This window comes from Cygnus olor, chromosome 8 (assembly GCF_009769625.2).
Source record: "Cygnus olor isolate bCygOlo1 chromosome 8, bCygOlo1.pri.v2, whole genome shotgun sequence".
NCBI lineage: Eukaryota > Metazoa > Chordata > Aves > Anseriformes > Anatidae > Cygnus > Cygnus olor.
In genome coordinates this window covers 12,814,596-12,827,937 of record NC_049176.1, presented here as the reverse complement: position 1 = coordinate 12,827,937, position 13,342 = coordinate 12,814,596, and the positions used below count along the sequence as shown (strand labels likewise).

The window sequence follows — 13,342 nt, the reverse complement described above, 5'->3', positions numbered from 1 at the left end:
TTAAGATGGAAACAAGATGTCTTGGAAACATAGTATGTAATAGTCAAACTTTTTTTTTTTGCATTTTAGTTGTATTTTTTGTATGTGCTGTTAGGATACTTATGGCAAATGCTTTTGATTTTGCTTTTTGTTGTTCTTAAGTAATGCAGAAACACACATTTATTGTAAGGCTGCATTATCAGCATCTCACTATTTAGAGAAAGTGACCAAGTTAGATTGTCTGAGCTATGTTAAACTCTGGAGAATATTTTTCCGTTAGGTCAATGTACTAGAATAGTACAAATTTGGACTCAACCCAGTGGTTAGAAGAAGCAATCTCTTGTTGGAGTCTTCAAGACCAGTAGGATTTCATTGCAGTTTTTTTTTTTTTTAATCTTTCTAATGTTTGTCTTTAAGTAATGGTGAAGATCTCGGGACTGGTTGATAATCATATTATTTAGTAAAGTTATAAGTAAATATTATATTTACTGGAAATTAAATGAGGGGGAACTCTTTTAAACAGAATAATATGATCTTTGTGCAAGACGTTTGTACAAGAAGCAGACCATGCACGTGAAGAATAACAATTAGTTAATGGGTTCATTAACAGTAGACTCTTGCTGCTACAACAATAGTGGGTATTGTATTAGCTTAAATTAGAAAATTCCTTTTTGATATCTCAATTTTTAAAAAGAGCAAATGCCACCAGATGGCAATCTTATCAAAAAAGTAACAATAGGAGAATTAGAGTTTATTGAAAAGGGAATTCAGGATAACAGGAGAATCAAAAAAAACTCATAAAACCTGATTGATCTGTGTGCTTTCAAGGTATTTTTTTCAAAAATGAAACAAAACGTTTAGACGAGGGATATAGAGCAGAGATTTTTAATGATAATGCTTTTGTATTGTAAAACTGTGCTTTTGCTACTCATCAGTTTAAAAAAATCTATTTTCACTAGGATTAAATTTTTAATTTAAATAATGTTGGCTTGAAATTTCAATTCATGAATGATGAACTATTTTAAGCATTTCTGAACAACATTGAATCTCTATACATCATTTTCCTTGTGGGGGACCCTGAGGGGTCTGTTTTTTTTGTATTTCTCCTAAAACTGCCTTCATTAGAATTGAGCTTTTATTTTGATGTTATTTAGGATGATTCAATTTGGATGTTATTTTTATCACCACAAACTTTGCTGATAAAAGTCATGTAATTGATATGACACACGCAAGCTTGTAAGTCATTTTATATACTCTCGGAGCATAATATGTATATATTATATTATATAGTAATACAATAAAAATGGTGTAAAAGATCAATTGAGCTTGCCTAAGAGAACACCAAAAGTCTCAGAAATATTTATAAGTGAAATTATAATGCAAAAAGGAGGTTATTGCTAAAGAAATTTGGTCTCTGGTCTAAAGAGTTCCAGACTCTTTATTGATGGTCTCAGAAAATAAACCTGGTACCACTGGCAGAACCTCTGCTGATGCCACTTTCTGGCCTTCAGGCTGGGCCCTTGGCTGGGTTGGATCGCACAGGTTACTCACAGCCAAGATAGTCTGTCCCTACCTTTGTTGCCTGTTCTTGAACAAGCCCTGTGGAGCTTGCCTATTTTTATCTTGGTTGGAGCAGGTAAAGAAGCAATGTTCACTCCTGTCTCCCAGGTTTGAGTCACGGTGGCACTACATTGGTTTGTTCCCCCAGCGTGGGATATCAAGTCTCTGTTTACGGGGTTCAGGAAGAAAATTCTGGTTAATAATTAGGGGGCTTTAAGAGAGTTGTTCTGGAGAGTGAAACAGCCTTTCATTCGGAGAGGTTCTAGGACTGACTCTGTTGGTTTTAAAACAATGGTGTTTAAATATACTGTGCTACCATTCGTACAGGAGAGTTACTTGCAAGTTATGTAGATATTCCTTAGGTTAAGGTCTAGACTTGATGTCCTTAGAAGTGATGTGTAGAATATTGGCTGGTTGCTGAGTGTTACTGGAAACTCTTATAGATCATGTTACCATGTTAATGTAATACCACTGGCTTTATTGGTGGGTAGCATTCGTATTTATACAAATGAAAATTTATATTAGTGAGGAATAGCTTAAATTCTTTTTTTTACAGGTCTAGAAACTAGCTGAGTTTAAACAGAGTAGTGTACCTGCATGTAGCCACTTGATAGCCAGCTCTAAGTGCAGAAATGGCAGGACCGAAGCCCATGGTCTTTACAGGTCTTTCTGAAACCGAGGTGTGTGGTAGGGCGTTATCATTCTTCTGAAGATGATGTTCGTAATTGTCGTTTTTACTTCTGAAATTGGAGGCTGAGCATGGTGACAACTGTTTGTGTAAAATCAAGCTCCTCTGCAAGCAAAGGTCTTGAGCTCCTTTAGTTCAGTTAAACTGAGTTTAGTCTTTTGAACTTTGAAGAGAAGCCCTGACTCTTCCAGTAGCAGGATGTCACCAGTCATCATAAGTACCTATTTCTATGAGAGGCAGGGGTTGCTTGTTTCCGACTCCCGTTCTTTTAGAAGCATACTTCTCAAAGATTTTGGCTGGCACGTGTCAGAACTTTTGTGTGCATCTGAGAGAAGCACGGCAAGAGCTGGGATCTGTGAGCTGTTGCCTCTGAAAAGCATGGTTATTTTGCCTACGTTTGAATCTCAGCCTTAGTGTTTTCTTTAGTAGATGTGCCAGAAGCTGGTGACCCCTCTGTTGTTATAAGTTATAGCTTATTCTTAGCTATTTCTGCCTCAGGAACTAAAAATAGTGCAGTTGGTCTACTGTAACATTCTGCCCGGTCTAATTAGTCCTCCAGAGAAGTCTGCTCATATGGTTAAGTACAAGTCCTAGCATCCTAGCTACCTTTGTTTTACATGGCACTGCCTTAGGCTGTATAGATACATCTGCATTGCTGCCTAATGTTTCATTTACCACTTCACTTTTTAGGACTTTAGTAGTGTAGGAGTATGGGTAAGAAAAAATACCATTATGGTTGTAAGTTAATGTTTAAAAGTAATGAGGTAGAAAACAAAAATCATATATCCAAATGTGATAGGGCCAAAAGTAATAGATGGTGTAGTAATAGCTTATGTTAAGACTATCTTTTACAGTTCGTATAGCATTATTGAAACAGTAATTGCTATTCTATCTCTGTTGCTGATAGTGTTCTTGCCTGAAAGCTGTGAAACAATCCTGTCTTCACTACTTTTCTATGACTGTTCAAATGATGTCTTACAATTTCTGCTTGCTGAGAAATCTAAATTTTCCTTTGGATAACTGGCCTATATGACAGAAGAGCTTTTGTTGAGCCTTAGAGAAGGTGGGAATGGGAGCTTCTCGTAGTGCTTTCCCATAGCTCGTGGGGTTACAGAGGAGAGGGAGCCAGACTCTTCTTGGGCATGCAGAGTGGTAGGATTAGAGTCAATGGACACAAGTCACTTCCCTGGAAACTCCTCTGAGTTAGGCCAGTTGTTGTCAATACAAAGGGAGTTGAGCCCTGGAGCTGATTGCCCAGAGAGGTTATTTACTTTCTGTTTTTTTTCCTTATTTGAGATCTAACATTAAAAAGTCTGTGCAAAACAGCTTGCACCTTATGTTATAAATACATAATTTGGTTCAATATTTTTCATTCGTCATGGAGTATGCTCAAAGGAGAGAAGTACAAAGGTGATTTGCAGGAACTTCAGAACTGAATTTGTGCTTTCAGTAGTCAGGAAGTTCAAAAGTTTAAATGATTATTCACAAATATTTCAACTTTTTTTTTTTCCTTTTAACTAGGAATCTTTTTTGATACTTTTAAATGACTGTACTGGAATTCTGGAATTCAAAACCCTGGCTTATTTACTATCTCCATGACAGAGTAATCTCATAGAGTTGCTAAATGGGCATAAAACTTCCTTTGTCTTTTCTGCTTAGGTTGCAAACTCTTTAAGGCAGAAGCTGCTTCCTACTCTTTTATGTATGCACATTTTCAATTGTGGGTAATGGTAGGATTCCTCAAAGTCCTATCTTGATTTCCTCAGTAGGATGACAACAATAAAGCATTTTGGAGGGCTACAATATGGAATATTGCGTACAATTCTGGGCCCCTCAGTTCAAGGACACAGAACCGCTTGAGAGAGCCCAGCGCAGAGCCCCGAGGATGATTAAGGGAGTGGGGCATCTCCCTTACGAGGGAAGGCTGAGGGGAGCTGGGTCTCTTTAGCTTGGAGAAGAGGAGACGGAGGGGTGGCTTCATTAGTGTTTGTAAATATGTGAAGTGTGAGTGTCAGGAGGATGGAGCCAGGCTCTTCTCAGTGACACCCAATGATAGGACAAGGGGCAATCGGTGCAAGCTGGAACACAGGAGATTCCGCTTAAATATGAGACAAAACTTTTTTACAGTGAGGGTGACAGAGCACCAGAACAGGCTGCCCGGGGGGTTGTGGAGTCTTCTTCTCTGGAGACTTTCAAAACTTGCCTGGACGTGTTCCTGTGTGACCTCATCTAGGTGTTCCTGCTCCGGCAGGGGGGTTGGACTAGATGATCTTTCAAGGTCCCTTCCAATCCCTAACATTCTGTGATTCTGTGATACATGTCCTATTATGTGATCAGTAAGTATAAATAAACAAGAGGTATGTCTTGAGATAGCTGCTGGTTGTTAAAATGCCATTAAAACCCAAGAGGAAAGCATGACCTGTGTCTAAAATGAAGGAGACAGTAGAGAATAGGCATACATACAGAAGTGGTCATTGGGACAATGAACTATCCCAGGATACTTAAGAAGGTGATTTTTGCTCTTGGCAAATGGAAAGGGTGCAAGAAAGGTATGAGCCTACTTGCTCTGGTTTATCAGATCACTTTTGGCATGCAGTGAAGATAATGGGACTGGTATAGAATCTATTTGAGCAAAATTAAACCTAGCTGTTTGTACTGGATTAGTACTGTGTGTCATAGGGCTATGGTGTGTTTTATCTCATCCTAGTCATGTTAATCACGTGTGTTGTCACAAGAGATCCACAATGTAAAAGACGAAGGCCGTAAGTTGCAATCATGAAGAGCCCTTGTGTCTGCAAAATAGAGAACTTTGGTCTTAAGAAAGAGAGAACAAAAGTCTAAAAATAGAGCAAATCCTTATTTTAAGGGTCTGTGAGGCTAGGTGATGCCACACCAGTGAGGTTATGAGTGATACAGTATGTGAAATTGTTACATTCATTTAGTTGTATGAAAGCAATTTTAAAAATAACTTTTAAATTCATTTTCTCTAGGGACTGAGTGAATTTGTTCTGTCCAATCTCTTACTAACGTACATGAATTGTTGGTATCTTTAAACCTAATATTGTAAGTTGTCTTTAAGAATAATTGTTTCTTCATAGGTTAGACACCAATTTCTGTTGTCTTTATTCTGGAAAATAATTTCATCGTCATTTCTGTAATCTATGTTGTGATATTTCCTGAGCATTACCATAACACTAGCAAAAAATTACTAAGAAAGATTTTTTTTTTTTTTTAAATTACAGGCAGTGGGTAGCTGTGTCATTATGTTCAATAAAATATTTTTATCTTTGAAATGCTAACATATTTTTAATAAAACTTCACAGATGCTTTGGGATGCTACTAAGCCCTGGACGAAATGTGAAGAACAGTGACATGCATTTACTAGACATGGTAATGCTTAGTTCTAATAGTCCGTTTAGAAAGACATAGGTGATTTAAAAACCAAATGAAAAACAAGCAGAAAAAGCACAACCAAATAAAAGCACCCCCCAAAAATAAAAAAATATAACTCCTATTGTTTGTTTTTGTTTGCTTTTGTTTCTTAGATCCTGGATTTTATATCTTAGAACTAGAAACAGATGGTATGTGTAATGGACAAAACATTTCAATTAATTTCAAAACCTGTGGCATCTGTTTTTGTTAAATTGATGAAGACAACAATGAGGTCAGCTGATAGCTGGTTATTACATATAACCAAGCTTTCTGTATTGTGTTAAGCGTGTTGCCTAAAAATATAGAGCAAATATAGAGCAAGTAATTGAGTTGTTTATATATATATATATATATATATATATATATATATATATATATACACACACACACACACACACACACACACACATATACATTTGGGCATTAGGGAAGTGGTGTTATTTTTTCCACATTGCTGAACTTTGCCTTTATTTGCTTCATTTGAATTTAAATTCTTGCTCAGAACTTGAAGTAGTCACTTGTCTTTGTTAATAAACATTTAAAAAGTGTGTTGGTAAGCTGTCTTGCCTTCAGTTTCTTATATATAATATTTCTCTTTTTTTTTCCCAATTATATATAATATTTCTTTTTCCTCTTCCCTATACCCTTTTTCAGTCCATTATATCCTGTTCTTTATTTAGGTTGTGTTTTCTAGATTGAACACAATGTTACTCTGAACTTCCCAGAACTATTTTCTGCACTCCCAGTCTCTTTGATCTGCAGTCATGACTCTAGTAAAATCCTGTATGTTTTTATTTTTAGGAATCCATGGGAAAGAGTTCTGATGGGAAGGCTTACATAATTACAGGAATATGGAATCCTAATGCACCGATGTTTCTAGTACTTAATGAGGAAACACCTAAAGGTAATTTAATTCTTAAATTTGTTTTTTATGTGACATGAGTTGGATGTGTGCATGTTCTCCTGGGAATCATGGTGTATATGTCTGAGTACATATACCATCATGTTCCAAGCGTCCATGGCTAAAAGCAGAACTTCTGTATATAAATGTATGTGACATAAAAATGCGATGTTCATAGAGCTATGTGTTGCTGATTTGGGGATACTAAACTAGTGTTTGGGGCTTATGTTCCTGCTCCCTGGTTATCAGGATTTTTGGTCTTAAACACTCAGAAGTTGTTTTTCCCCCTTCTGTAGTCAGCAAAGCAGTATAAAACCTAGACATTGTTATTCTTTTTCTTTTAACTTTGAAGTGAGCTGATTACGAATAGCATTACATCTCCTTCATCTTTGGGAGGGTGGAAGCGATGCATGGAAGTGCTTCAATATATAGCACAGTTCCTTATCCTTAGAATTGATGTTCTCTGACGTGATGTGAAGTTCGACTGCAAAACTGGAGTTTGTTTCCTGTCCCAAGGCAGAGCTCGTATCAGTTGCGTAAAGGCATATCTAAGTATATACAGTCAGTGGTGGTGTTCTTGCTACTCGATTTTCAAATCACGTTATTTCTAGTAGTGTGTAGGCTACTGTGTGAAACTACTTGCTGTGAAGCTTGACATGGTTTCCATTTTAAGATACGACTTTGTGTTTGCATGTGGCTTTTGTTGTTGTTTTTTAAATTCCCACTTGCCTCTTTGGTCTTGTGAGAAATACCTCAATAATTTTCTCAGACAGGGTCTTCTGTAAAGCTATTTTATTTGCGATTGCAGTGGTGGGCATCCTGCAAGCCAGGAGTGCTCAGCAAAAGTGTATCATAACCTTTTATTCCCTATTACCCAACGCTTGATTCCTCCTGTTTTCTCATTGACTGAGTACTACGGGTTCACAAACTACTTGATGCTTATTACTATAACATATATGTACAATTTTATTTGACCAACCATTAATTTCTCCTATTCCTTTGTTTTTTTTCCTTTTTCACTCGTGACTAGAGGGCCCATTATTTTTTGTTTTCACTGATTTCACGCTGCTCCTCCTGTTTTTCTTAGCTATCCTCCTTATTTTGGGACAGTGGGACCTTCCCCTTATCTGCTTAACATACGCCCCACTGTTATGCCACTGTCAGGCCTGCACAATCACTTTAGAATATGCAAGGTTAGTGAAATTTTCCACTGCTAAAACACAACTTTGTCTCTCACAGTCTGAGAAGACAAAAGGGCCTGGGGATCCATTATGTATGATTCTCAATATTTGTTTTAAAAAGCTGCACTTCCTGGATGATAGATACTAGTTGTGTTGCAAAATGATGGTTGCTAACCCTCTCTGTGATAAAAGTTTCCAGAAGCAACAATCCTTTTCTTGCTTTGTAAACCTGCAAGATACACTTGGACTATTTCTGTGTCATCTTCTGGTCAGTTTATCCTGTGTTCTGCTCTACTTGAAAAAGTTTGAGTTATGCTTAAGTATGAGGAAAAAAAATAGCGTTGCATACTGCTGCTATGAAGATAGCTTAGCACAGAGAATGGGACAGGGAAGGATAAAAAGTATCTTAATGCTGTTTTCCATGCATGACACTTTGAATCTGTTTGCACAGATTTTTTTTCAAAAAAAGCCATCGGGAGTTATCATGAGATTAATAAATCAGATGCAATAGAATGAGTAATTTAATAGAAAGTGGTTTCAGTTTGAACAACAGCTTGTCATTTATTGTTATAATTTTTGACACTTTTTCTGTACATGACTTTTTGTGTTTTAGATAAGCGTGTGTACATGACTGTGGCAGTGGATATGGTTGTCACTGAAGTAGTAGAACCAGTGCGGTTTTTGCTGGAGACGGTTGTGCGCGTGTATCCTGCTAACGAACGTTTCTGGTACTTCAGCAGAAAAACCTTCACAGAAACGTTTTATATGAAGCTAAAACAGGTATCGTGTGTTTGGTTTTTTTTTTTTTTAAAGAAAAATTGATGCTGGGAGCATTTGTTTTGTCTGTTTTAATTTGTCCTTTATAAAAGTTAGTATGGCACTGTACCTCAGTAAGGGTTTTTTAACTTGTTGAAACGTTTAAATACCTAATGGTTAAGTAGCATATAGAAGTGTTTGATGCCTTTGTAAACTGAATTATTATACATGTTGAAAGTAATTGGCTTTGTGGGCTTAAACAATTTTGAATCTATCGAATTCTCTATAACTTCATACAATCAGACCTATGCACAGACATCTAAAACAAGTCTATTTGGTAAAATCAGGAAATGACATTAATCGTTCACTGTAAAATCAGCTAATACCTAACATGGAAATCCTGGGTGTTAAGGTTCAAAATACGAAGATAGGTGGCTGAAAGGACGTAATCCATTAAAGGCAGAGGAACCTTATGCAGTGGTTTGAGTTAGGCTATTACTACTGTTTTTTCAAAGTATCTTGGAAGGGTGGATATCTGTGTTTTCCAAAAGAGGAATTTGGAAGAAGGTTATCTGGAAAAGCAAGTTCTGATGCATGGGGAAGTTGCTGTCTTTTCACCCTCATGGTGCATTTTGTGCATACAAAATGCACTACATTGTTGTCCTTCACTGCCCTGGGACTTCATGAAGGGTAAGGGCATTATTGTTGCAATGATTTATTAAGGTATCATTGTTCATGCTGGTGATTGTAACCTTACAAAATGTTCAAAGAACAGTAAAGGAAAAAAAAAAACAAAACCATTCTTAGGAAACTATTATCTCTGAAATATGTTTGTCAGTCCTTGGAGTTCAATGTTGAAGTCAAGTTGTACAAACAATGCACCACTCTACAGAGGTGAGAAGTTGTTAAGATGAGACTTAAAGTATAGTTGTGTATTCCCTCTGTTAGCTTTCCCAGTCCTGTGCTTGGGAGATTACTGTGCATTTATTTCTTTCTCAAGCACTAAGAGGTGATATGTCCATCCATCTCATCTGGTCACGTTTGTTCAATAGTTACCTACTGAGTAGACTGCTAAAGACTCCTCCGTTCTGGCATTGGGTAAGGTACATAAAGTGTATATCTTCCCATTATCAGTGTAGGATGATGTACAACACATCCTCATGCAGAGAGTGTTGACCTGCTTTCTCCAAAGATTTACCATCGAATCATAGAATGCGGGGTTCTTGGTTCAAAAAGGGAACAGCAGAGGCTAACTGTATCATTTGCACTGGAATAATGATCCATTATCTTTGACTAATGAAACCAAATAGGAGTGATTTAATTCTACTGAGCCTAGTGTGAATGTTTTAATTGTCGTCATCCTGTGGGGTGTAGTAATGGGTCTGGCAAAACAAGCTGTGTTCATGCTATATAGCAAAAGTGCAGCTGTGTTTAACACTTAAAGTAAATAAATCTCATGAAATACTGTTTATGTAGTTCTTCTGCAGATTAGCATAGTAATTTGGAATTCAAGAAAATGTGAGAAAACCAAGTGTTATATGCAAATGTTGAGGATATCTACATTTTCAATTTAAGAAAAAATACATTTGAAGATATTACTTTCTCAACTTTTGGATACATAGCTATAATCAATTAACCTTTCCTCTTAAGTCAGTTAAAACCCTACCAGTTTTAGTTTTAAGTACTATGGATGCTTTCGTTTTGCTTTCTCACCCCTTATAATGTGACAACACACACATGCCTCCCTTCCCTAAAGAAACACAAGCTTTTCTTCATGCTGTAAAATTCTGAGGAGCTGTTCTGCAGACTTTCAGGGAAGGAACATTTTTAATCTCAGCAATCTTACTCCAAGATTAGGCCCTGGTGATGGGTGACAGGATCTCTGTGGTCGACTTGTAGCAAGTTGTTGTTCAACCAATTATCTGTTGGGTAATTTGTATTGCAATAGCTGTTGATAGATAACTCAGTAAATAACTTGTAGGTAACTCTGAAAGAAGCTGTACCTTAGGTCACTTTTTTCTTTAAAACTAACTTTGCAGATGGCATTGAGGTCAGCCACTTGTGAACCATTTGGGAAAGTAGTTGAACTCGAGTAGATTTTAGGGAACCGGAAAGCTTTTATCAATAGCCTCAGCTGTAAGGATAGGTGTTTTCCTCTGTGCAGGACTGTGAATCCTGTGGTATAGTTTGCCTGCTGATGTAAAATCATGACAGCAGTGCTATCCATTATTGTACAAATGTAGCCTGTTTGACTGTAGGTGAGAAATTCATTGATGCTGTCTGCCAGTTCTGAGCTCCAGTGTGCAGCGTCCTTGGCAAGAAGCTTTTGACTTGGGCTGTCTGAGCAAGGTGCCCTTCCCAGTAAAGAAGCATCCATTACTGAGGTTCAGAAAGGAAGTAATGGAGTAGCATTTCCCAGGGTGAGACTTGCCGGTAAAGAGAGAAAAATCAAAACTCTGCTGAGGAAAGATTCCTATAGGCCTCCTAGTCTGAACCCAAATTTGCGAGGTGCAGTCAGGTATGAGGAATGGCATAAATGCAGGTTGTCGTGAGATTTAGGACTGCTATAAACATATTGCCATACTGCTGATAGATATAATCAGAACATGATCTTTGGAAAGGTTGTTGTAGATAGCAAATTTAGGCTTCAGAAAAACAACTAACCAAGTTACTTGCATTGTATACAGATGGCCTTGCAGTTAAGCAGAACATGTACAAGGACCTGAAGATAGGTGATTCTTGTATGTTGTAGCAAAGTCCTCTTGTGGGTACCTCATGTAGCAATAGTACCTCTCATGCCTTACTCCATCAAAACTAAAAGCCACAGATAGTGATGGTGAATAACGCTACAGGCATCAATATTTGATTGATTTAGCGAAGTACTTTGTAATTACGTGATAAAGGTGTTCTGTGAAAATAAAACAAGTACAACGTAATAACTTGCTAAATATTTAAAAGACAAAACAAAACAAAACAAAAAAGCACCTTTATGCCTACATCCCAAAGTTCATTAAACACTTTGAGAAGCTCCGTCAGCAAAACTGTTTGATAGTTGGAGCCACATGACTGTCTTCTTCCAGGGTGCATCAGCTTTAAAGGAAGCAGGTCTGAATGATTAATATCTCTGAAATAAAATAGATTTTCTCAGTATAAAATTACTTACGTTGTCTTAGTGCAAGCAGTCCTTATTTAAGCTACCTACCTGCATAATGTCAACAGCTTGTTGAAATTGCAAGTTCTGTTTAGCCATCTCCAGCAAAAGGTGTCATGGAGTCGTCTTCCAACTCCTTCATAGTTTTGCTTTTGAATTAAATTGAATACACTCTGAGATTGTATTCTTTTCCTTTTTCATGGTTAATTTGATGTTTTTAATATGCTCAAAAATTGTCTTATTAGACAAGAGCACAGAACAAAATAGAACAAAATTTTGTGCTGGTTCTAGTTCATTTAATATAGTCATTAGTTTGCATTTTGTACAATTCTCTGCAAGTATATTAGCTACTGCATGTAACTGAATAATAATTGTGTTCAGAACTGTAACTCAGAGGAAAAACTAGAGTTGACTTTACTTTAAAAACTTGCAGCATTGTATCCAGTGGGGTATGGGTAACTAACTGTTTTCATGTGAAAGTCTACTGAACATGAAAGACATAGATTAAATTCTGACCTTCTCCAGCTTTAAGTAAAAATAAAACAATTTCTCCCTGCCCCCCAACTTTTGAGGTAGTCTGCCTTGGAAGTTATTGAATTACCAGAGACAGATTTGGAAGAAAAGCTGCTTTTACAGGACAAAGTGCTTTCTGTTGAAAATGTTCTGGCCTCAAATTCATAGCTGCAGACACCACACTCAAAATTCCAAAATTTCCAAGTTAAATTACATGATAGATTAATGTATATACATGACCTTTACACATGTACACAGACATATGAGCATATATTTATATATATAATTAAACTTAGGCTACAAACACAAACTTTGTAGCTAGATACAGCAGATACATATCCCTATTGAGAGGAATATATTACAAATTATACTATCTGGAATAAAGATGAATTGGTCTGTTTTTTTTTTGGGGGGTGGTGGTGGTGGTGAAACACTAAGGAGTTCTTCACAATTTATGACTTTCAAAAAGCATGAGGTTTTTTTGTTTCTTTAGTCTTGTCTTTACCCAATAAAACCCTTACCATTTAAACTTTTTTTCCTCTAAGGCATTTGATTCCTGTTTCTGTGGTGATGTCAGTTATTCCAGGTTTTTTTCCTGTTCTCTCCTATTTTCTTTTGCTGCAGTTTCTCTTTGACCTCATCTCATTGTATCTGTGCTTAAATGGGAAAGCCTTTCTCTCATAGTTCTGAATGATAATTAAGATGGTGTCTAGGAGGCAGCTTTGGAAGTAATGCTGGTTTATTTGCAACTTCTGACTATAATCCTTGAAAGAGAAGCACAGCTATGTTTTACTGCCAGCCTACATATGCCATTACGAAGGAATCTGAGGGAGTCTTTCCCAAACTATTCTTTAGTCTTGATATGAGATTTTTTTGTCTGTGTTTTGGTTTGGTTTTGGCAGACCATTAGAACTGTATTTGTCAATAGTGGGGTCCTATACATATGCATATTTTGTTTTAGTCTGAAGGAAAAAGCCACACAAGTGCTGGGGATCCAATTTATGAGGTGGTCAGTCTACAAAGAGAATCTGCAAGAGAGGAAGAACTGGTCAGCCCAACAAGTGGAGGAGGGCCCGTATCATCCCAGGAGGATGAGGCAGACGAAGGTAAGAATAAGTGAGCACTCATAGTTTCCATAGATAAGACTATTATATTTCTGCTGTTAATTTACTCATATAATT

The 13,342-nt window shown here is 37.0% G+C and overlaps 1 protein-coding gene across 19 annotated transcripts in view; it reads left to right on the top strand.

Annotated features, from left to right (window-relative positions):
- The window catches only part of RABGAP1L (RAB GTPase activating protein 1 like), a 250,803-nt gene that overhangs the window by 31,529 nt on the left and 205,932 nt on the right, over nt 1-13,342 (top strand). For all 19 annotated transcript variants that reach the window (XM_040565580.1, XM_040565585.1, XM_040565577.1 and 16 more), the window contains 4 exons: nt 5,551-5,617; nt 6,461-6,563; nt 8,355-8,521; nt 13,123-13,267. In XM_040565580.1, the coding sequence (XP_040421514.1) occupies nt 5,551-5,617; nt 6,461-6,563; nt 8,355-8,521; nt 13,123-13,267 (482 nt within the window). The remainder of the gene's footprint in view (nt 1-5,550; nt 5,618-6,460; nt 6,564-8,354; nt 8,522-13,122; nt 13,268-13,342) is intronic.